The sequence below is a fragment of the Nerophis lumbriciformis genome, linkage group LG03 (assembly GCF_033978685.3).
Source record: "Nerophis lumbriciformis linkage group LG03, RoL_Nlum_v2.1, whole genome shotgun sequence".
Classification (NCBI taxonomy): domain Eukaryota; kingdom Metazoa; phylum Chordata; class Actinopteri; order Syngnathiformes; family Syngnathidae; genus Nerophis; species Nerophis lumbriciformis.
Genome location: NC_084550.2, coordinates 48,216,009 through 48,242,434, shown reverse-complemented (window position 1 = coordinate 48,242,434; position 26,426 = coordinate 48,216,009). Strand labels below are relative to the sequence as shown.

The 26,426-nt window shown below is 39.4% G+C and overlaps 1 protein-coding gene across 2 annotated transcripts; it reads left to right on the top strand.

The window, feature by feature from the left end:
* LOC133585968 (uncharacterized) lies at nt 1–25,837 on the top strand. 2 transcript variants are annotated; one of them, XM_061938305.2, is made up of 5 exons: nt 1–221; nt 5,207–5,360; nt 5,700–5,836; nt 18,326–18,604; nt 24,048–25,837. In XM_061938305.2, exons 1-5 carry the CDS (start codon nt 155–157, stop codon nt 24,233–24,235), a joined length of 825 nt encoding a protein of 274 aa, XP_061794289.1. In that variant the 5' UTR covers nt 1–154; the 3' UTR covers nt 24,236–25,837. The 2 variants fall into 2 exon arrangements, with proteins under 2 accessions (XP_061794289.1, XP_061794281.1); XM_061938297.2 differs by having other exon boundaries at nt 4–221; nt 24,045–25,837.
* Nucleotides 25,838–26,426: the final 589 nt, after the last annotated feature.

Here is a 26,426-nt window from a genome sequence, read left to right as displayed (position 1 = left end):
CACAACAGGAAAAGGGATGCAATAGCCGTGACGTCACCGGAAGTTAGGGCGGGACGACAGCGGAGTGAGACTCCTGTCGATGTGCAAACGATCTTCTCGGCACTGAAGCTCGCTTCCGTGTGTGAATTCCCCTGGCATCTACAAGAAAGCTGTCATGGCGTCAGGCCTGTCCGGTCTTGTCCTCCTGGCCTTTGGTGCCATGTTGGCCGCCGAGGTGTTCGGTAAGTTTGTTAATTCAATCAACTACGGACCTCTCGTCGTTGTGTGTATATGTTGTTAGCTATTGTTTCGGCCGCCACGGCATGAACGTGTGCGGGCTGTGGGGACGCCTCAAAAACAGTCGAATGACGTCAGCTACATAATCGAAACTGTGTGGACATTTACATACATTGTTTAGTCTTACATGAAATAATTTAACCATAAACGATTCAGGCAGTGTCTATGGGCGTTACCGAACATTTCGTTTGGTAAATTATTTGTACACTTGGTTCAGTTTCAGTTTATTTCGAACATACAATGTAATGCTTCACATATTTCCAGTTGTTTCATTCCAGCACGTCCGAAAAGGAGTAGGAAGAAGCCGAGCTTATTTAATCCTACCCCTTTTCATACCATAGCAATTTTATCCCATCTCCTTGTTCCCTGTAACACAGGGGTCACCAACCTTTTTGAAACCAAGAGCTACTTCTTGGGTACTGATTAATGCGAAGGGCTACCAGTTTGATACACACTTAAATAAATGGCCAGAAATAGCCATCCATCCATCCATCTTCTTCCGCTTATCCGAGGTCGGGTCGCGGGGGCAGCAGCCTAAGCAGGGAAGCCCAGACTTCCCTCTCCCCAGCCACTTCGTCCAGCTCCTCCCGGGGGATCCCGAGGCGTTCCCAGGCCAGCCGGGAGACATAGTCTTCCCAGCGTGTCCTGGGTCTTCCCCGTGGCCTCCTACCTGTCGGACGTGCCTGAAACACCTTCCTAGGGAGGCGTTCGGGTGGCATCCTGACCAGATGCCCGAACCACCTCATGTGGCTCCTCTCGATGTGGAGGAGCAGCGGCTTTACTTTGAGCTCCCCCCGAATGACAGAGCTTCTCACCCTATCTCTAAGGGAGAGCCCAGCCACTCGGCGGAGGAAACTAATTTCGGCCGCTTGTACCCGTGATCTTGTCCTTTCGGTCATGACCCAAAGCTCATGACCATAGGTGAGAATGGGAACGTAGATCGACCGGTAAATTGAGAGCTTTGCCTTCCGGCTCAGCTCCTTCTTCACCACAACGGATCGATACAGCGTCCGCATTACTGAAGACGCTGCACCGATCCGCCTGTCGATCTCACGATCCACTCTTCCCCCACTCGTGAACAAGACTCCGAGGTACTTGAACTCCTCCACTTGGGGCAAGATCTCCTCCCCAACCCGGAGATGGCACTCCACCCTTTTCCGGGAGAGAACCATGGACTCGGACTTGGAGGTGCTGATTCCCATCCCAGTCGCTTCACACTCGGCTGCGAACCGATCCAGTGAGAGCTGAAGATCTTGGCCGGAGGAAGCCATCAGGACCACATCATCTGCAAATAGCAGAGACCTAATCCTGCAGCCACCAAACCAGATCCCCTCAATGCCCAAAATAGCCAATTTGCTCAAATTACCTTTAACTCTGTTATTATTAATAATTAATGATATTTATCTTTGTGGAACACTGATCATCTTAATGATTTCTCACAATAAATATATATAGAAACAGATAAATGTCAATATGCAACACTTTATTTTTATATTTTCTCTAAGTGCACATTTTTCAAATTGAACATTTTCAAATGATCACTTCTAAGACAGTCTTGTGAAATCATAATATCCCATTTTAACTAGCTAGCCCAGGGGTCGGCAACCTTTACCAGTCAAAGAGCCATTTTGAACAGTTTCACAAATCAAAGAAATCAATGGGAGCCACAAAGATCTTTTGGAATTTAAAATGAAATGACACTGCATCCAAGTTTTTTTTTTTTGCTTTGTGCTATGTATAAACCAAGGGTCTTGAGTTTTGTATGAATGGCGCTTGACAGCGTCATACTTGTCAACCCTCCCGATTTTTCCAGCATACTACAAATTTCCAGGCAACTGTTCACTCGAACGTGCCGTGATGGTACAGCATTTAGCGCCCTCTACAACCAGCATGCCGGCCCAGCCACACGTGGTATGGGACTTCTGCTTGCTCACGTAAATGACAGCAACGCATACTTGGTCAACAACCACACAGGTTACACTGACGGGGGCGGTATAAACTTTAACACTCTTACTAATATGCGCCACACTGTGCACCCACATCAAACAAGAATGACAAACACATTTCTGGAGAACATCTGCACCATAACACAACAGAACAAATACCCAGAATCCCATGCAGCCCTGACTCTTCCGGGCTACATTATACACCCCTGCTACCAAACCCCGCCCACCTCAACCGACGCACGGAAGGGGGGGGTTATGTGTGGGGGAGCAGGGTTGGGGTGGGGGCGGGGTTTGGTGGTAGCGGGGGTGTATAATGTAGCCCGGAAGAGTCAGGGCTGCATGGGATTCTGGGTATTTGTTATGTTGTGTTTAGTAGCAGATGTTCTCCCGAAATGTGTTTGTCATTCTTGTTTGGTTTTGGTTCAAAGTGTGGCGCATTATTAGTAAGAGTGTTAAAGTTGTTTTATATGGCCACCGTCAGTGTAACCTGTGTGGCTGTTGACCAAGTATGCCTTGCTGTCGCTTACGTGTGCAAATAGAATATGCATACAACAAAATCCTGGGCTGGCACGCTGTTTATTCAGATTGTACCATCATGGCACGCCCTTTTTATTATTATTAGGGTGAAAATAGGAGAATATTAATCCCGGGAGATTTCTGCGAGAGGCACTGAAATCCGGAAATCTCCCGGGAAAATCGGGAGGGTCGGCAAGTATGCAGCTGAGCCGCATCAGAGTGATCAAAGAGCCGCATGCGGCTCCGGAGCCGCGGGTTGCCGACCCCCGAGCTAGCCACTAACATTTTTTAACAAATCATGAATCACTTTGCACCATGTTTGTACAAATAATAACTCATGTAAAATACAAAAGTCAACTCAATCAATCAATCAATCAATTCCTTTATTGTCATTGTCATAACACTTAAGTCATACATGAACAACGAGATTTTGTCTCATAGCACTATATATTCTTTACTGCTCACTAGTGTTACCATATCTGAGTTATTGTGTAGAAAAATCGTGAAATAACTACAAATGCATACCTGCCAACTACTCCGGTTTTCCCGTAATTAGTACGGTTTTCATCAACCTATTCCGGGTTACGGTTGCAGTGATAAAAAATACGGTTTTTCATTAATTAAAAAAAATTTTTTTTTTTAAATGCGCGAGGCTATTTATAGCACCGCTGCCAAGCACGAGGCACCTGTTGTCATTGTTTCCAAACGAGCGAACGATCATGGAATCAGCCGGAGAAAAATCGCAAACGAGTCTTAAACCGAAAAGAAAACTGCAGTCATTCCGTGAAGAATATTCAAAAGCCTATCCGGGAATAATTATCCGTTCCAAAAAGGGTGAAAACTACGCGAATTGCACCTTGTGCAGACAAGATTTTTCGATCGGACACGGAGGAATTAGCGATGTAAAAGACCCCGTTGGGACAAAAGAACACAAGTCTAATGCCGTTGCTAGCGATACAAGTGGAAAACTTTCAACGTTTTTCTGATTTTAGCCACAAAAAGGTAATGACACCAATGTTATCTATTGGAATTGTTTAGTACTGTTATACTGTTAAAAGTGTTTATACTATTTATGCTTTCAAGTCCAAGTTGAAGAAATCTTGTTAAATGTTGACAGCATAACTACCAAAATACAGAAGTATGTCCTTAATATTTTTGCAGTGCTATTTCTGTTGAAAAGTTAAAATGATTACATTAGAGATGTGATGTGCCACTTTTCAAGTGTCTGATGGCTTAAATTAATTTTCATTAATTTTTCATATTTTGAATTCTTTTGAAAGGCTTACAAAAAAACTACATTTGAATTGTAATTCCATGCTATTGACAGGACTATTAATTTTAATGAAGTTAGCTTACCATGTTTACAGTATGATAATTGTGATAGAAATGGGAATTTTAGGCACAGAATATTTTATACAATTGAACAAGGCAGTAGATTATACAAGCTTGGACAGAAAGTTAATAATGACACCAATTTTTTTTTTAATGGAATTGTTTAGTACTGTTTTACCATTTGTTTACTGTAAAAAGTGTTTATACTGTTTATACTTTTAATTAACAAATCGAAGTCTTGTGAAAGGTTGACAGGATAACTGGCATTAACTGTCAAAATAATTTCAAACTATTGAAGTTAGTTTACAGAATAAACATGTCAATCAACCCATATGATTTTTGCTGTAATATTTTTGTTTTGAAAAGTCACTGTGACTGATAGAAAAGTAATGGTTTTAGCAACATTTTAACCTGTCTGAATGCTAATAATCATTTTGCGTCGGGGGGCGAAGCCTGAACCCCCCACCAGGACTTTGTCCTGGACCTACCGGGGCCTGCGGCCCCTGGACCCTGGCTACTACCGGTAGGTTTTTCTGATTTCAAAAGTTGGCAGGTATGCAAATGTGCACTTCATTAACTAAATGTGTTAAAAAAAAAAGATCAATTAGAATAATACATATTGTTGGATATAGAGAACATACAAACCCTTTTTTTATTAAATCACAGTTATTGAAATTCAACGATTTGGTGCATTTGCAAACGGCTAAAATGATGTACAAGGCAAACTATAAACTGCAAAAAATTGAAAAGGCTGACCTGTGAGTGGCAACAAAGTAGACTGACAGGATATTTTAGGTCAACAGTTAGTTTATCCACTATTTAAAATATGACAACAAACACAGTATGTTTCTCTTATGTGAAACGCTGTATAATAAGACTAAATACAACAAAATTAGTTGTAAACAATTTGCCATCAGAACAAAAGTGGACAGAAGGGTTACTGGTGGTATTGCAGCCTACACCATGTATTGTGCTCCTAAATTAAAGTAAAATAACAAAAAGCACAGGCAACTAATGGCTGTGAAGCTTATACTAAAGTGACTAGTGGATATTTTCTCCGTGTGTTGAGGAGTGAAGTGTAATAAGTAACATTGGACCTCAGAAGTCATGCTGCTACATTTTGTGATCTGTTACAGCGGACGATAACGGCTGTATAGCCTACACGGATTTGTCAGGCATGGATCACCCCTACGAGAGATGTTACATAGGATTCTGCTGTGGCATGTGCCACTCCAGACGGTGCTGCACCAACAGTTTTCTTCGTTTTTCCGAGGACAGTCAAGAAAATTGGTAATGCAGTTTTTCCTTCTTTTCACTCCCCCCAAAAAACTGTGGTGGTATGATGTTAACACAGAAAAAACATTTTTTTTAGCTCTTTCCTTTTGCATCTGTCGTTGCGCTTCTCAGAGCCTTCATGTAATGTAAAAGGAAGTATGGTTTTCCTGTGCACGACAACTAGCATGGAGCTAGTGTGCAGTGTTGCTGCAAACTATTTGAAGTCCCCTATTTCTTCGCTTAAATACGAGCAGGTTTAATGAATTCGGATTCAACTTTTCCACACTTTATATTATTTTTCTGAAAGCAGCAAATTGTCGTGATTGTTTTTTTTTTACTTTATCTCTTCTCCAGCGAGGGCAATCTATCGATGAAGACTGAATCACTGGTGGGCAGCGTGATCGGCGTTGGTATCTTTGTGTTTGTGGTGCTCGTCAGCTGCTGCCTCTGTCCCTGCTGCTGCCTCTACAAGATGTGCCGCAAGCCCAGACGTAAGTCCATCGATGTCGTTAGAGCTGCAAAATTATCGACGTTAAACGGGAACATTATCACTATTTCAGAAGGGTTAAAACCATTAAAAATCAGTTCCCAGTGGCTTATTTTATTTTTCGAAGTTTTTTTCAAAATTTTACCCATCACGCAATATCCCTAAAAAAAGCTTCAAAGTGCCTGATTTTAACCATCGTTATATACACCCGTCCATTTTCCTGTGACGTCACATATTGATGCCGACACAAACAAACATGGCGGATAGAACAGCAAGTTTATAGCGACATTAGCTCGGATTCAGACTCGGATTTCAGCGGCTTAAGCGATTCAACAGATTACGCATGTATTGAAACGGATGGTTGTAGTGTGGAGGCAGGTAGCGAAAACGAAATTGAAGAAGAAACTGAAGCTATTGAGCCATATCGGTTTGAACCGTATGCAAGCGAAACCGACGAAAACGACACGACAGCCAGCGACACGGGAGAAAGCGAGGACGAATTTGGCGATCGCCTTCTAACCAACGATTGGTATGTGTTTGTTTGGCATTAAAGGAAACTAACAACTATGAACTAGGTTTACAGCATATGAAATACATTTGGCAACAACATGCACTTTGAGAGTGCAGACAGCCCAGTTTTCATCAATTAATATATTCTGTAGACATACCCTCATCCGCTCTCTTTTCCTGGGGGTCTGGTGGCAGATTTCTTTGACTTTATCGTTGGAAAAGCATCTGCTTTGAGTGTCGCAGGATATCCACACATTCTTGCCATCTCTGTCGTAGCATAGCTTTCGTTGGTAAAGTGTGCGGAACAAACGTCCAATTTCTTGCCACTTTCGCATCTTTGGGCCACTGGTGCAACTTGAATCCGTCCCTGTTCGTGTTGTTACACCCTCCGACAACACACCGACGAGGCATGATGTCTCCAAGGTATGGAGAACAGTCGAAAAAAACGGAAAATAACAGCTGATTTGACTCGGTGTTTGTAATGTGTTTGAGAAACTGGCGGATTGCTTCCCGTTGTGACGTCATCGCTCCGAGAGCGAATAATAGAAAGGCGTTTAATTCGCCAAAATTCACCCATTTAGAGTTCGGAAATCGGTTAAAAAAATATATGGTCTTCTATTGACGCTTACATAGGTCTGGTGATAATGTTCCCCTTTAAGGTTTTAATTAGTGCGATAATGCAACCGCAAGCGGCTGAGGTTTTTTTTTCCTCTGCCGTCACCGGCATTTGAGTGACAGACATGTTTGACAGTCAAAATTGCTGAGCTTGGCGTTTCTTCGTCTCTCATTTCAAACATTGCTTTCAGCACCCGAGCGCCTGTATTTAACAGTAGAATTAGCAATGCAGTCATCCACAGTCTTTGTCCCAGTCGGCGAAGAGACAGACCGCCAGTCAAGTATGGACAGAGAGACTTGCGACTCACCAGTGAGTAGTTCAGCAAAGTAACAAAAATTAGGAGGAAAAATAAATATTACAAAGTCAAATGTTCCGTTGTGGTAATATTTTAGTTTCAAATCGAATGGGCAAAATGAGCCAAGTAGCACGGACGAACGAGCGAGCGAGAATGCCTTGATGGCAACTACGGACGTCATGGTATGAACATTTCTTATCACAGTTATTGTGACCAAAATTAGCACGGTTATAATTATTGTCGCAGTAATTTTAAGTGTGCTCAAAATGTTCCAAAACTACTTACACTGAAATCATTTAACCAAGTTTTATTTTAAAAACAACTCAAACTCATTTAAAATGTATACATCTACCTCAGGTAGAAAGTTGAATGTGCATATGAAAGCAACACAAGTATTATAAACAAAATGGCAGAAACTAAATAATATTAAAAATACATGTAAAAATTTCGCAAGATGGCACCCTTTTGACGTAAGACGTAACTGCACTTTTTGTACATGTAGATAGAAATAGTGTTCGTGTATGAGGTCTAGTCTTACACATAGGACTATACGATTATGGGAAACATAATAATTAAGATTATTTTTATCAATATTGAAATCACGATTATTAATCATGATTATTCATTATTATAGATTCCTAATGAAGCCTTTAGCTTGACGCTCCTCTACTTTCTCCTGGCTCCGCTTGCTGCGGCAACAACAAACAAACTCCAGACGCTCCTCTTCGTTTTGTATCGTTTACTTGTCACTTAATTATTCAAAAACGTAAAACAATAACGATGTGGGAACAAATGAATGGCAAAATAAAGAGAGTTTGTTACAGTAAGAGTTAGAAAAATCAAGAGTAAGAAAAAGTAAGAGTGAGGTCAAAAAACTGTGTGGCTCAATTCCCCCGCACCTGACTGCCATTACCCATAATGCACTGTGTCCAAAAACCAACCAACCACACAGATCCTTCCGCCATATATGCAATCAAACAGTTACGTCATCAAATTTAGACAAATGTAATAATTACAAATAAAGTGTACCTTATAAATATTCTAAGCATGCAAATATATACATTTTCGTATTATGCAAATAAAGTAAATAGTCCCATTTTGGCTGAATAAACATAAAGCACCTTCCATAAAAATGTAAATTAACTTAAACAGCATTTAGGCTCCTACAATTATGTTAAGTAAAACAGTGTTGGGGTGTGAACGCGACGCCATCATGTAATTTGTAATGTCTAATAAAAATGCTCTAGATAAATGTTATTGATATATTTAATGACACATATTTGTGTTTTTGTTCATTAATAGAATTACCGTGTCAGATGTTTTATTACATGATGCCTTTATCTCTATTTTTACATTTTCAAAGAGAGGTATTTTTTAAGTTATGTACATTTACATGTACTAATGTTACATTTACATGTACTAATGTTACATTTACATGTACTAATGTGTGTTCATGTACATGCTGTATCAGGACAGATCCATTGATAAATGATAAATGGGTTATACTTCTATAGCGCTTTTCTACCTTCAATGTACTCAAAGCGCTTTGACAGTATTACCACATTCACCCATTCACACACACATTCACACACTGATGGCGGGAGCTGCCATGCAAGGCGCTAACCAGCAGCCATCAGGAGCAAGGGGTGAAGTGTCTTGCCCAAGGACACAACGGACGTGACTAGGATGGTAGAAGGAATTGAGAGTTTCAGCAGAAATCTGTCATGTAGGTATTAATTATTCACCATAAAACATTAACAAAATGTTATGTCACATGAATGGTTATTATAGTAATTACTTTGTGGAATGAAAAAAAACACTAGTAGTGTAAAAAACATGGTGTTTACTTTTTGATATCAATATAAAACACAAAGCAGTTTGGCTAATGAAGATAAAGTCAAATAAACAATATTAGTTTTTTAACAACAACCATGTACGTCAGTGCCACAGTTTGTCCAACAAAAATAAAGAGGAGTATTACATCGAATACACAATCTTTGTTCCTCACCGATAACTTAGCCAACGTTCAGTCGAAGAAATGACAAAACATTTTAGTATTAAAGTTATTGGAACACTAACAAAGTTAGCAGTTAAATTAAAGTAGGAGTGACTATCCCAGTCGACAAACTACAGACTTTATAATCAAGCTGTGGCAACGTTCCCGACACATCACCTGCTGCAGGATAACTCTCAGTGCCAGCTGACGGAAGGACGCAAGCTGCACGTTCAAAATGAATCTGCAACAACAAATATTTTTCTCCTCCAACAGCATTGCACTATTAATCGCACACTGATACTCCACAGAAGTAGAAGCGATTGAAATAAAGTGAAACGAAGCGAACGGCTCCGTTAGCTCGGAGGAACATTTTCGAAGCAAAGTCCGCTTCAGTATTCAGGAAGTAAGCAGTGTTGCCTAAAATACATTAATAAATGGCGTTTCTTCGGTAATTAAAAATGTAAACGGTATTACTAACCGTCTGGAATTGTACCGCGGTTTATCATTATACCGATAACAAAGTAGTTTACCTTCCAATTACATTGCAATGGTAAACAGTTCTACAGTCACAAGAAATATAACTTTATATCTATTTAAATGGTTACTTGCATTATTATTATGCTTTATGATTACATTACATTATAAACACTGTATAGTTTTTATCGGTTATTTCTTCAGTTCTTCAGTTTAGGAGCATGATGTAAACAAAAGCTCTGAGTTTGTCTGCATGAAGCTTAATATTTTTTTAAGTAAATGATTGCTCTAATGTTCTAATGTGGGCACCTTGAGACCAGAATATGTTGACTGATTGGGCTGTGAATCTTTGAGCACCGCAAGATTCACTGTGATTCAGATTCAATTTTCGATTCAAAACAATTCTTGATTAACAATCCTTACTTTTTAATAACATTGGGTGCCAGTTCCATGATTAACTACATTCCTCCATAAAATAAATAAACAGCTGTGATACAAGTTCTATATTAGCTTAAATATAGTTGGTTTTGTTTTTATATATATAATAAAGTCAAATACAAATAAGGCAACAGGAGAAGTATCACATACTTCTCTTTTCTAAAGTGAATCTGTACAGCAGATATGGGCATCTACCTGAGTGGCTGAGCACGACGGATTTAAAAAAAAAAAAGTTTAATCCATCGTTGCTAATAAAAATCGCGATTCATTCGAAAACCAAATTTTTTGACACCCCTATTCACTATTTTTGCAGTTTTATGCTTTTATATGTATAAAATCTAAAAATCGCAAATCCAATTGCAATTTTGAGAGAAAAATCGCAGTTAGGTTTTTTTCTCAGGGTTGTGCAGCCCTATTTTGGGGCCACATAGCCAGAAAGCTAAGAACAATAGGGCCGGACTTTTCCCTTCACTATTAGTTTTATTTGAAAATCACCATTCTCTGTAATGGATTTGTTTTTGATATCTTTCTTTCATCAGAGGTACACATTTAAGAAAAATACAAATGTCCTCTGTCGTGGACGCTGGCCTTTAGTAGGTTAAATTGTCTTTCTGATTCTGATGTGTCTCCAGTGTTTCCCACACATTCATTTATTTGTGGCGGCCCGCCACGAAAGAATTACGTCCGCCACAAATGGATTTTTCGGCTTTTGACTCGCTCGACCGCTCATAAAAGCAATGGGACTGTCTTTGAATGTTGCTTGTAGTTACACCTCCGGTGCAGTAGGTGGCGGTAGCCTACTATGCATTGTAACTCCGCCAATAGCGCTTAATTCACCTGGTGGGCCAGAAGAAGAAGAAGAGGGACGAACGGACGGACGGAGTCAAAATACTCGCCGGCTACTTTTCATAATGATGGCGCTTCCTACGTTTCTACCTCAAACGTCCAAAAGCTGCTGAAAGCCTTGATCCAGGATGCCATGGGGAAAAAAACTTAAATGGTGCCTTTTGGCGATAGTTAGCAGCTTGGTGGCTCATAGCCGGCTAGCTAACGCTTGCTAGCGTGGTAGCATTGCTTCATTTTTACAGGTGTTATAGGTAGATAGTAGTGATGGGTCCGGCAACACCGATGCATCATAGAGCAAAACCCTGTGTCGGTGCGCGTACCGCTTTTAGAAAGTCACGTGACCGATCATGAGCTGTTTTGGTCACGTGACCAATACGCGAACTCTGTCGCCCTGTGAGCGGCTCTTTTCTACAGCCGGAGAAATAATAACTAAGAAGAGAAAGCGTCTAAAATTGAATACGTTGGAAAAACTGTTTTTTTTTTAATACCAATGTGTAAAAATAAATAAATAATAATTTCCAGGTCCACAAGCATCCTCATTCACAACACGTTCTCTTAGATTTCCATGTTATGATACATGTTCACATTATTTGACGTATCTAAAAAAGACAAAAAATATATTTTTATTTAAATGAAGTTATGAAATAATCCTAAATGAAATACAATGACTTGGTTTATATTATTGTATATACTAGGTCAGTGGTTCTCAACCTTTTTTCAGCAATGTACCCCTTGTGATTTTTTTTTAAATTCAAGTACCCCCTAATCAGAGCAAAGCATTTTTGGTTGAAAAAAAAAGATAAAGAAGTAAAATACAGCACTATGTCATCAGTTTCTGATTTATTAAATTGTATAACAGTGCAAAATATTGCTCATTTGTAGTGGTCTTTCTTGAACTATTTGGAAAAAAAGATATAAAAATAACTAAAAACTTGTTGAAAAATAAACAAGTGATTCAATTATAAATAAAGATTTCTACACATAGAAGTAATCATCAACTTAAAGTGCCCTCTTTGGGGATTGTATTAGAGATCCATCTGGATTCATGAACTTAATTCTAAACATTTCTTCACAAACAAAAAAAAAATCTTTAACATCAATATTTATGGAACATGTCCACAAAAAATCTAGCTGTCAACACTGAATATTGCATTGTTGCATTTCTTTTCACAGTTCTTTTTGACAGACATTTTAGTGACAAACCTGAGCTTGTGCTTCACTGAGTTTATGAACTTACATTCATATTTTGTTGAAGTATTATTCAATAAATATATTTATAAAGGATTTTTGAATTGTTGCTATTTTTAGAATATTTAAAAAAAATCTCACGTACCCCTTGGCATACCTTCAAGTACCCCCAGGGGTTCGCGTACCCCCATTTGAGAACCACTGTACTAGGTCATAAAATCAGTGTCAGTTGAGTCGGTCCATAGGTTGCCTGTAGGGATTTTTAATGTCTAGCAGATGTCAGTATTTAGTGACACAGTATCGACACAGTATCAATACAGTTTTGCAATGTCTCGAAACGCTTCATGACGCCTCATCAACCCATCACTAGTAGATAGGTTATAGCTGCATCGCTCGCGGCTCGTCATATATTTAACGTTAATCCGTGATTTCACCGAGCGTTTCACTGACGGTGAGCAGCCTGACGCTGCTTCATTAACACCGCCGCTGTTTGACTCGTGGCCCGGGGCAGACGCACGTAGTAACAGTCACGTGTTACAATACCGACGAGCTAACGTGTCCAGGTTATAACCATGTTGTCAATAAACACACATGGACAGAAGCTAAATTGTCCACTGTCCACTGCAGCATGTGAATGCAATGAAAATAATAAAATCTGAGCCAACCAGCTGTTAAAATGTTGTCCAGATTAATGTTTTGGCCATTAAAGGCCCTTCATTTCAAGATTTCAACTGTGATCGGGCTTTAAACAGGTGGCTGACCTGTTCAGATGGGTGTAACTGCTACTGGTCAAATAATGTGAAATAGCATTTAATTTTACATGTATGCAATGCCATTTAAATGTAATTATAGATAATAATAATAATAAATACTGTGTAGTGTTGTAAATAGTCAACGGGAAGGATTTTAGTAAGATATAAGCCATGAGCACTACACAGCCAGAAAAAAACCTAGGCAGGACAAGTAAAAATATTGGGGCAAGTAGATTTGAGAAGTCGGGCAAGTAGAAAAAACCTTAACGTTGAACCCTGCATGTGTTGAGCTGCTGCCGCTTAAGGTTAGACGGCACTGTACATAGAGCAGTTCTGCTCGCTAGTAATAAATTCTAATGTTGGATGTTCACTCCTTCACACAGATGAGTATAGAAAAATATTTTCAACGGCCGAAAAGGGCTCGACTTGGAGAGGAGGTAGGCCTACAGTCCGGACCACAGGTGCGACCTGTTCAGCAGCAGGAGGAGGAGGTTGACTGACTGTGGCAGGACACCTCTGCCTCTGTTTCACTTCATGTTGCTGGTAAATAATATGGTTATAGTAGTAGGCTAAAGTTAAATTATTTAGTATTCACTAATTAAAGGGGCAGAGCTTTAAGAGACATTTTAGCTTTTATATTTTATAAGATATATTTTTTGTAAGAACCACAATTAATAAATATATTTCAGTGAATCACTAATTGTTCAAATCTGTATATAAATATGTACATAAAATGTTGTAATTATATTCCAACTCCGCGTTCTTCTTGGTCATCGCCGCTGTCGCCACCCTCCACCCCCCCCCCCCCCCCCCAACCCCCCCCCCCCCCCCCCCCCGCCCCCCGCCCCCCGACCACACCACCACAAATAGATGCCTGTCCTGTGGGAAACACTGGTTTCTGTTTTGGTCTTTTTGCATTTTGCACTGGTGTGACATTCACTCTATTTGGTACACTTTGCCTTCAGTCAGGCTTTCTTTCGTTTTGCTAGAAGCATTCCTTGGAAAGTGTCTGCTCCATATTGTTCCGGGATGCTGCCTTGCTAAATTCCAGAGAGGCCACAAGCTCGAGTTAAAACTTGCGGCGGATGAATCAGTCACTAAGAGTGGAGAGTTTCTGTTTGACCAGTCAAAGTGATATAGGGTTAGTTCTGTATCTTTACTGTTGGAGTGTGTGTGTGTGTGTGTGTGTGTGTGTGTGTGTGTGTGTGTGTGTGTGTGTGTGTGTGTGTGTGTGTGTGTGTGTGTGTGTGTGTGTGCGTGTGTACACGCACACACATGAATGTGTATGTGTTTGTATATGTATATGTGCGTGTGTATATATATATAATATATATATATATATATATGTATGTGTATATGTATATATATTTATATATATATGTGTGTGTGTGTATATCTGTGAACATTGTATTGTTTTTCATTCAATGTTTTACTTATCTAAAAGTTTTTCTTTTTAAAAAGGAATGTTATACGTTAAAATTGTGTTTTTTTGAGGGGGGAGTGGGTAGCACGGAAACAATCTTATTTCAGTTTTGAGTTAAACTAATTCTATCAATTTATGGATGAGGTTGTCATTGTGGCTTGTGCAGCCCTTTGAGACACTTGTGATTAAGGGCTATATAAATAAACTTTGATTGATTGATTAAATTTATTATATTGTTTTTTCCTAAATTGTAGCATCAACCTCTTTTAATGGTGGTATGATATTATATAATGTAGTTATAATTAACAGAAGAAATAATTTAGGTTAAAAATGTATCTGATATTGAACAAATAAAATTCCAAATCTGAAGTGTATTTATTTGTTTATTAAAAGTTACAAAATCTTAATAAAAGTGCATTTTTGTAGCAACATAAATAGCAGGAAAATAAATGACTAAAATAAAATTTAAATAAAAGCAAAATAGTGTCTGTACTACCAAAATTAATGATCAATAAAATATTGATTATTACACATTAACAAAACGTTCTCAACCTCAATAGGGTGTGCCTATTTTTTGTAAGTGGTGCAAATGTTGCCGTGTATGAAATTGTCATCTGAAAAATCATACAGCCATTTGTATGGTGATAAGCTTGAGAGAACTTAGCTTTTTTAGGAGCAAAGTGTATACGGTAGATAGATAGATGCACTTCTTTTGCAATGGGCTCATCAGACATACTGTAAGTGCATACAGGCGATGTTGAGGAACCACCTATCGCTAGTCTGATCAGCAGAATGAGATACTTTTCTAGGACGCATGGATATTGAGTTAACTGCTTCCTTTGAGATTTCAATGGGTCAGGAACACATCACTCCTACAGTATGTCTGCTACTATGTGTTGCACGGAGAGATAGCAAGAGGAACCTCACCCAACAACGCCCGCGGACTTCCCTCAAACAGCAAGTGTTGCTTCATTTTACTCGAACATGAGACAAGACTCACTCCTGTAATTTTCCGGATTCTAACAGTACAATTAATCAAAGTCACACTCACTGTGGTTTCTGCTTGAAAAAAAAAACATCAGAGGAGTCATGCGAGTTGTTGGCTCACTTACCCCATGACTCATTACCAAAGTTTTGATTTGCAGTCCTTTTCATTAAAATCAACAGCTGATTTCTCTCAGATACCTAATATATTGAAGACATTATGAAACATTTTTAGGTTTATTTAGGCTATGGAGTGTTTCATTAAAGTTAAAGTTAAAGTACCAATGATTGTCACACACACACACTAGGTGTGGTGAAATGTGTCCTCTGCATTTGACCCATCCCCTTGTTCACCCCCTGGGAGGTGAGGAGTGCAATGAGCAGCAGCGGTGGCCACGCCCGGGAATCATTTTTGGTGATTTAACCCCCAATTCCAACCCATGATGCTGAGAGGCTGGGGACAATTTGTGCCATCCAGTTTTTTTTAATTAAAAAGATAGACTATCCTAAAATGTCCTATTGAAAGTGTACATGTTGTTGTTGTGTTTGTTGTTTTTGTCTCTATGTCTAATCCCCCTCTTGTCCCCACAATTTCCCCCTCTGTCTTCTTTTTTTTTTCTTTCTATCCCCTCCTGCTCTGGCCCAGCTGCACCAAATATAAATACATTTAATAAAGTCAAATACAAATAAGGCAACAAGAGAAGTATCCAACACTTCTCTTTTGTAAAGTAAATCTGAACAGCCGATGTGGGCATCTACATCAACTATATAATTTGCCTGAGAAGCTGGACAGGACAAAAAAAAAAGTTTTACTGTAACAGGAAGTATTGTCTTCATTATTAATTATTATTATTAGTTGTCATTATATTTGACACATGTTCTATATTTGTGGAGAAACATTCCAATGTGTGGTTGAAATTATGTATGTATTTACTTAAATTTATTTTAAAGGCGAAACAAGCAATAATCTTAGATAAATTAATAATTTAATAATCCCAAAAGTAATATAAAGATTTGAAAGTACAGAATGATTCATTAATATAAATTAAATAGTAAAGAAAATCCACATCTGAACATTAGAAATTGACCAATTGTCCACGCGGCACTAAACATAACTACATTTAAAGGAACTTTTTAAAATCTATAAATGTAATTTATACATGTTAATGACAAGGTGTGTGGATAGTAGGATTACTCATGCATGCTGTCATGCTGGCTAAATAAACTTAACTGCAAAGTTATGACCTCATTAAACATAACCCATGTCTGCAAGTGGACAAACCATTTAATTTATTTCTGTGTTTGTCTGGGTTTTAGTCATGTTGCACACTTCTACTTCTTGTCCGATGCACATGGTTTGTTGCCAACAGGCACTCCAAATATCACTGTGCGTCAGCTCCACCTAATGTGTGAGCCATCGTCTCCACAGTAATCACGAGGGGGAACTACCACCACCATTACACTTTTTTTCTCCCTTTTTTTTAACAGGAAGTGGTCATGATGACTCCCAAAAAGAATGGTGGGGGAACAACAAGCCCATTTTCCCCTTGAGTGTGGTTTTTTTTAAACCCCCTCAAAGGAAACTCCAATGTATACTTGATACTCATCTAAGCTATATACGTACAAAGTAATCCAAACATCTTGCAGCAGTCGTGTCCTAAGTCCAGCCCGGGAGCTAATTATAGTCCACATCGTTTTTTAATAGTTTTTTAATTTACATGTTTTTGCTGAAGTTCTACAAAATAAACTGCAACTATGCTCCAAACAATGTTACCTCTAATTTTTCATGTGTGTGAGCAAACGCAAAAACTCCCTGAGCATTCAGTGGAGCCCATGTGAGCAACATCAGACGTGCACACTGTGGCTACACCAGCAGCACACCTGTCCCAAACCTGACTAAATAACAAGTTCAATCTCCATCCATCCATCTATTTTCTACCGCTTGTCCCTTTCGGGGTCGCGGGGGGTGCTGGAGCCTATCTCTGCTTCATTCGGGCGGAAGTCGGGGTACACCCTGGACAAGTTCCCACCTCACCGCAGGGCCAACACAGATAGACAGACAACATTCTGTTATTATTATAATCAAATGACAGCAGTCATTTCCATGAGGTTATTTTCTAATATAAGTGTTTCGGCCCACTTACAATGACAATAACACAAATTATTGTTTTTCATGAACTGTGTACTTGTATTGTTTGTCTGAGTGGAGGTCCTGCTTTGGAAATAATTTGTACCCCTTTCAGACATTGCATTTAGTTCCCATTAAAACATTCACATGTTGCACAATGAGATGTAAGCAGGGGATCATGTGTACATTCCTGCAACTTCCTGTTTGTAAAAAATATATTTTTATTAGTATTTATTTAATATACTAACAGCATTTCATGATTAATATTTATAAATTAAGATTCCTAATAAATGACACTAGAATAAGCACACATTTGATTGGTAAATCATAGTGTAACGACCTGGAATTACATTTTATGTGTGGTGTTGTACGACTTTTTGTGTGGCTGTAAATGCATCACTGGCTAAGTGCCATATGTGCATGTGTTGGCGCAAGTGAGAAAGAGCGAGCGGTTGCTGTTGATATAACAAAGTTGGTTTTGGTCTGGTTTGAAATGACCAGTTTTGCTAGATATGATTTTTTTACTAATGTTTTGGTGATGTGGTTATAGCCGACAATAAAGAGTTTTGCTCAGTAAAGTGATCGATGGAATTCATGTCCTCAAAGCGTCTCGACAGACGTTACAATATTTGAACAAAGATGACGAAAACTGTTTTCTCTGTCGTGTCCGTGTCGTGTCGAAAATTGTTATGCGCTTATTTTTTTTATTTGATTTTGTGCGTGGCATAGATTTGCCGTGCGCAGAGGATGCTTGAGCAGTGCGCATTTGCACAGGCGCGCACCTTAGAGGGAACATTGGCTCAAGTTATTTTGTTAACATTCCTCCCTTATTTTGTAATGCAGCTGTGGTTGCAACCACCACCCACACCACAGTGGTGACCACCACTCCTCAGCATTACCCCCGACAACCGACGGCATCCCCCGGTCAACCCCACCCCTACCAGGCGGCCCCCTATCCAGCCTACCAGCCTATTCCAATCCAGCCGGGATATGGTAGCCAGCCTATGCCACACCAGGGGTACGGGCCGCAACCAATGCCCACGATGCCGCAACCAATGCCCACGATGCCTCACCCAGGACAGCCTTTCACACCGGGACCACCACCAACATATCAGGAAGCCAGTGAGTGCATTTTCTTTTCAAGGTTTGATTGTGTCCACATGTCCAGACTAGTTTGTCTGCTTGTGAAGTTGTGATTCATCACGTAACTGTGTCTATGGCAATGTGGATGAGCAAGAATGATTATGTTATTTGAAAGTAATTCTTCATGTAACAATATTATTCTCTAATTTGTCATGCTTTTATCAATACAACTACACTATTCTAATGACGACTTTTAACTCAAATATGTTTGAAGAATGTGGAAGAATACACAGAGACTAACTGTTACAATATCAACATGTTTTTACATAAGACAATATTTTTTTGCAACGAGGATAACATGCTATTCTAACTTCTGGTACTAATAGACATGTTCAGGCCTCGAATTGTAACTTTTTAAGGTCAAGGCAAGTGTTGCCTTTAAGGAAGGCTCATATTTTAGGGCACCAAGGCAAGTTAGAAGGGCACCAAGGCAAACATTATTGTCTTTCGAGGCAGGAGATATATATACAGGCAAAAGCCAGTAAATTAGAATATTTTGAAAAACTTGATTTATTTCAGTAATTGCATTCAAAAGGTGTAACTTGTACATTATATTTATTCATTGCACACAGACTGACGCATTCAAATGTTTATTTCATTTAATTTTGATGATTTGAAGTGGCAAGAAATGAAAATCCAAAATTCCGTGTGTCACAAAATTAGAATATTACTTAAGGCTAATACAAAAAAGGGATTTTTAGAAATGTTGGCCAACTGAAAAGTATGAAAATGAAAAATATGAGCATGTACAATACTCAATACTTGGTTGGAGCTCCTTTTGCCTCAATTACTGCGTTAATGCGGCGTGGCATGGAGTCGATGAGTTTCTGGCACTGCTCAGGTGTTATGAGAGCCCAGGTTGCTCTGATAGTGGCCTTCAACTCTTCTGCGTTTTTGGGTCTGGCATTCTGCATCTTCCTTTTCACAATACCCCACAGATTTTCTATGGGGCTAAGGTCAGGGGAGTTGGCGGGCCAATTTAGAACAGAAATACCATGGTCCGTAAACCAGGCACGGGTAGATTTTGCGCTGTGTGCAGGCGCCAAGTCCTGTTGGAACTTGAAATCTCCATCTCCATAGAGCAGGTCAGCAGCAGGAAGCATGAAGTGCTCTAAAACTTGCTGGTAGACGGCTGCGTTGACCCTGGATCTCAGGAAACAGAGTGGACCGACACCAGCAGATGACATGGCACCCCAAACCATCACTGATGGTGGAAACTTTACACTAGACTTCAGGCAACGTGGATCCTGTGCCTCTCCTGTCTTCCTCCAGACTCTGGGACCTCGATTTCCAAAGGAAATGCAAAATTTGCATGGTTGGGTGATGGTTTGGGGTGCCATGTCATCTGCTGGTGTCGGTCCACTCTGTTTCCTGAGATCCAGGGTCAACGCAGCCGTCTACCAGCAAGTTTTAGAGCACTTCATGCTTCCTGCTGCTGACCTGCTCTATGGAGATGGAGATTTCAAGTTCCAACAGGACTTGGCGCCTGCACACAGCGCAAAATCTACCCGTGCCTGGTTTACGGACCATGGTATTTCTGTTCTAAATTGGCCCGCCAACTCCCCTGACCTTAGCCCCATAGAAAATCTGTGGGGTATTGTGAAAAGGAAGATGCAGAATGCCAGACCCAAAAACGCAGAAGAGTTGAAGGCCACTATCAGAGCAACCTGGGCTCTCATAACACCTGAGCAGTGCCAGAAACTCATCGACTCCATGCCACGCCGCATTAACGCAGTAATTGAGGCAAAAGGAGCTCCAACCAAGTATTGAGTATTGTACATGCTCATATTTTTCATTTTCATACTTTTCAGTTGGCCAACATTTCTAAAAATCCCTTTTTTGTATTAGCCTTAAGTAATATTCTAATTTTGTGACACACGGAATTTTGGATTTTCATTTGTTGCCACTTCAAATCATCAAAATTAAATGAAATAAACATTTGAATGCATCAGTCTGTGTGCAATGAATAAATATAATGTACAAGTTACACCTTTTGAATGCAATTACTGAAATAAATCAAGTTTTTCAAAATATTCTAATTTACTGGCTTTTACCTGTATGTATGTATGTATGTATGTATATATATATATATATATATATATATATATATATATATATATATATATATATATATATATATATATATATATATATATATATACTGTATATATATATATATACTGTATATACAAATAGTGTTCATGTATGAGATCTAGGACTGCTAATTATGGACAAAGTAATAATTACGATTATTATCAGTATTGAAATTTAATATATTTGATTTTGATTTGATGTATATTTTTCAAATATGCAAAAAAACAAGAGCGAGCCTGATCCAATACAGTGCTTATAGCCTTAACAACCGTTATAACAAAATGGGAAAAAAATGGAGAATAACAACGAAAAAATAAAATGAGCAATGAACTTTCTTTTTTTCTTTTTTTTTTACATATTTGAAAAGGAGTGAGAAGAAGTTTACACCTATTTAATCCCACCCCTTTTCTTTAAATCATAAATTATTCTGAGCTAGAACTACCTGTTCACACTATGTACAAACTTAATGAACTTGTATATATATATAAATATATACATACATATGCACACTACACACATACAATAGCCACACCATTACCACTAGTGATCATGGAAATGGCATCATGCCAAAGCAGCAGCACCACTGCCTCAATGTGCAGCCCCACACTCTTCTGTAACACAAACAACCCAATATTAAACCCCTTCTTCCTCTCTGTACCTCTGGAATACCATGTGCCTATACTTCTTTTTAAACTGAATAAAAATCATGATTACTGATTGTTAGGTAGAGCAGTGTTGGGGTGTGGACGTACTACCATCATGTCATTTGTCATGTCTATTAAAAAGGCTGTGGATAAACGTTATCTATATATTTAAAGACAAATATTAGTTTTTTTTTATTCTTTAATAATATCAACTTGTCTAGTGTCATCTTGGAGTCTACACATACCTCTTATGTGTGACTGACTGCCATTAACCGGTCTTACTTATCATTACACTATGTACCAAATAAAATTGCCTGCAGGTAGGTAAACACAACGAGAATGAATCCGTACATCCGGCTTAGTGTAGACAGGGCCTTAGAACAGCCGTTTCTTTCGTTCCAAAAAAAAAAGCAGCCTATTTTTATACTTGGCAAACTCATCACGCGGCCCGGATAAAACCTGTTTGCGGGCCTGATCCAGCCTGCGGGCCATAGGTTTGACACCCCTGTACTATATACAGTCGTGGTCAAAAGTTTACATACACTTGTAAAGACCATAATGTCATGGCTGGCTTGCGTTTCCGATAATTTCTACAAGTCTTATTTTTTTGTGATAGTGATTGGAGCACATACTTGTTGGTCACAAAAACATTCATGAAGTTTGGTTCTTTTATGAATTTATTATGGGTCTACTGAAAATGTGACCAAATGTGCTGGGTCAAAAGTATACATACAGCAATGTTAATATTTGGTTACATGTCCCTTGGCAAGTTTCACTGCAATAAGGCGCTTTTGGTAGCCATCCACAAGCTTCTGGCAAGCTTCTTGTAACCTATACGTACTACAATTTTAATGCAATACTGTATATACGGGGTTTTATGGGCTCAGAACAGAAGTCTAGGGTTTCGACTTGGAGAGAGAAGGCAGAGCTTAAACTGTAGTTTGGTTGACACCGTGTATTAGACAGACAATTTGTGAGGGACAGCAGATATATACATACAATAAGTTGAATGGCCATTCAACATGAAATAAATCGGGAAAACAGTGACTATATACATACATACAATTCAAATTTCATTAATTAATATTTCGGGATCTGAATAAATCTCAGTTCAGACTTAGAGTTCTTAGAAAAAAAAGGATGGCAGTACAGCTCGTGTACTGCAGGTTAAAGATGGAAAGAAAATGTAAAGGGTCGGCTCGAGAGCCTCCTACCCGCCCAAACCGAACAGGTGGTGGGGTTTCTGGCTGGAATCCTCCAAGAACACTCCTTGGACTAGATGCTCCTTTCTTTAGCTCGCCATCAAAACAAGAAAAGCCTGGCCTGTGTAAGAGCCAGGAACATTCTTATAAATCCATGTGTACACAACATATCTTCTTTCCTCCATATTGTACAATATAAATCAATAACATCAAAATCACAATATGCAATAAAATGTCAAAATAACTATTAGCAGCATCAGTGCACTAAACATGCTTATTATCAAAACACATTTAAAAGTACATTTAACACACAAATAGTTATCAAAGGTTTAAATCATAAACCTTGTATACAGACGATTGATAATATGCTACAAAGACTGTTGCAATGAAAACAATCGAAGAGAGATAAATGCTAACTGTGCTATGTTCATAAATATGGACTCACCAACAGCTTAATGAGAGAGAGAAAAAAAACTCCGGCGCTGGTAGTCGGCTCTATAAAGTTACAAATTAGGCATTTTAGTTTATACTTAGTTAGCACAATATTCCAGGCAAAAACGAGGATTAAAAACCTACCTCGAGCAAACAATCGATCTGTCAGGACTTTGGGAAGGCCATTCTAAAACCTTCATTCTAGCCTGATGTAGCCATTCTTTTACCACTTTTGATGCGTGTTTGGGGTCATTGTCCTGTTGGAACACCCAACTGCGCCCAAGACCCAACCTCCGGGCTGATGATTTTAGGTTGTCCTGAAGAATTTGGAGGTAATCCTCCTTTTTCATTGTCCCATTTACTCTCTGTAAAGCACCAGTTCCATTGGCGGCAAAACAGGCCCAGAGCACAATACTACCACCACGCTTGACGCTAGGAATGGTGTTCCTGGGATTAAAGGCCTCACCTTTTCTCCTCCAAACATATTGCTGGGTATTGTGGCCAAACAGCTCTATTTTTGTTTCATCTGACATCACATGGACAAAGATAAGACCTTCTGGAGGAAAGTTCTGTGATCAGATGAAACCCATGATAAATTCATAAAAGAACCAAACTTCATGAATGTTTTTTGTGACCAACAAGTATGTGCTCCAATCACTCTATTACAAAAAAATAAGAGTTGTAGAAATGATTGGAAACTCAGGACAGCCATGACATTGTGTTCTTTACAAGTGTATGTCAACTTTTGACCATGACTCTATATTTTCCAAAGATTCGACTGCTAGACTGATAGTTAAATTAGACTCGTCAAATAGTTGACTTTTCTAAGACAGCCCTAAGAGGCACCATTTAGTGTCTGGGAGAGTGCAGCTTTACTCATGTTTGGGTGCTTCAACATAGAATAAAATCACTGCTTGTGTAATTGTGGCTCATCCTGCAATGTAATGTGGCTTCCAGAAAAAGACATTCATGGCTTCCCTGTCTGGCAGAACCGACATTGCGGTCACACCACAGCAGGACTAATGTTTTTTGTCTCCTCTCGTCCAGCAGGCCCCCCCGCCTTCCCTCCCAACCCGATGCCTTACAGCCAAGCTGCATTCAGCCCCGGACAACCCTCCTACCCACTGCAGCCACCTCCCATGCAGCCACAGGCTCACGCTCCACCGGCCCAGCCAGACTACCTGGCTCAGCCCGCGTACAATCCGGATTTTGTCTCACCGCCGCCCAAGACCGGATAACGGTCTCTCTGGTCATGGTCGCACGCTCACCTGCACGAAGTCTGCTGCGACATCCTAAAAGGAACATTTGTCTCTCTGCGAGGAAAACCATGTTACACTTTTATATATGTTACAATTCTACATACACACACACACACACACACACACTCACACACCTAACAGGATCAAGCATCAGCCTTTGCATGTCTCAGACGGAGATGTCAAGAGGGAAAGTTGGAAGTAAACCAGCAACCCTACCGCAACAAATCCCAAATTCCAATATTTTGGAAGGGTTTTGAACCGACCCCAAGTTCTTGCAGCTGAGCTACTGCCGTCCCGAAACATCCCAACTATCATCGCCGTTTTGTGGCTATTTTCCAGCTGCCAAAGCCGTAACAGAGGTGGGACAACAGTGTGTGAGTATGGCACATGCCTCTCCCGTCCTGTTGTGTTTGAAAGCAATTGAAGTATTTTACAGATTGCATCAAAGGGGCTCTGTGTAAAAGGAGGAGGTCTTCTGTTACGGCTCTGATGCGTCCATTTTGCGAGATCTCGTGAGTCAATCGTCTGTGGAATTTGTAATCGATGTGTTTATTTTATCATTATTATGCATTTGCTTTTGTCGTGGTCTTTGTATGGCCGAGAGCAGAGTCTTTCAAAGTGTAAGGCAGTGGACATTTTGCTTTAAAAAGATTTTAAAAATGTTTGTATAAGCATTTACCACATTCATTAGTTACATAATATTTAAACAATTGTGCTAAAATCATCAAAATTTAACAGCAATTTTGAAACATTTTGTAAAGCCGAACATATTTTTCCGGTGCTGATTCTTTTATACAACTGTCAGCACAGCTAATTTAAAATATACATGTACATTCAGTATTATTTTTTCACAAGCTGCTGCTCCTTTCAAAGTCCCGCAGCATGCATTACACAAACTTTTTTTTTTTAACTTATCCGGAACAACGTATTTCGTTTAAGTTTGGGGTTAAAGCATAAAGGGAAGTTGATGGTGTCGTGTGCCAGCCGGCCAAACCCTCACGTTTGTCTTTTCTTTTCTTTTTTGTGTTAAGTATCTTTTAAATGTTCAAACTGGATGCAATTGTACCTAAAATTGAATTGGTAGTGCTCAAAAACAACAACCAACGGTGGAGTTTTATGTTTTGTTCTACTTCCTCATACTCGCAACTGCTGTGCCTTCTTCTTAGCTGCAAACGTTTCCAAACAATTTGTAAACCGTGTAGTAGTTTTGTGTCATTGTTAGTGCTTGGTTTTGTCAAAAAAAAACAAAAAAACATGTTTAAATGTTTCATTGATGATTTATTTCCAAGCCATACATTGTAAGGGCGAGGAAGTGCATCTTTCCTCCACACTGAATATGCCTTGCTACACTTGTGCTCTTCGCTGAGCACAATTACTTGAAAGTACTTCTTCTCAAGTCACCTTTTTGTGCCAACTCAGCAAGAGCCTTTAAATCGAATCTGTGCAACTTCTCTAGTTATTGTTTGAAGGTCCCAGTTGCATCATAGTTGAGATTTGTGTGTAATGCGAACCGATTGCAGAGTTACTTCCTGTCAGATGGGACCGCAAGCCAGTTCAATAAATACAACATCCTCCCATGTATCAGCTCTTATGTTATTTGGTATTTCAGATTATAATGCACACTTCTTAATGTGGTCATGTAACTATGTATTTTTTGTGTTTGCAGTTTGCAGCAGTGAATTAAACTGTCACATAGACGTAAGAGAGACGTTCCAAATCATAATTGTCAGCAGCATTAACTCTGACATACTCTATTGCTAAGTATGTGGCCAACATTTTCGCACCTTTTGGTTAGCAAAACTCCACATCATGTCCAAAACTCAATTGACTTTGTAGCAAAGATCAGAGATCGAAAACTGGACAAAAATGAAACTATAGTTTCGTTCGAAGTCACCTCCCTGTTCACCTGTATTCCAACCCAGGATGCAGTAGAGACGGTAAGGCAACGTGTACTAGGTGATCACACCTTACAGGATAGATCCACACTAAACCCAGAACAGATTTGCCTTTTGCTGGAACTTTGCCTTAACACTATTTACTTTCAATTCATGGGAACGTTTTACCGACAAAAACATGGCTGTGCCATGGGATCACCTGTATCCCCAATAGTAGCAAACCTTTACATGGAGGACATGGAAAAGAAAGCTCTGAGCTCTTTTAAGGGAACATC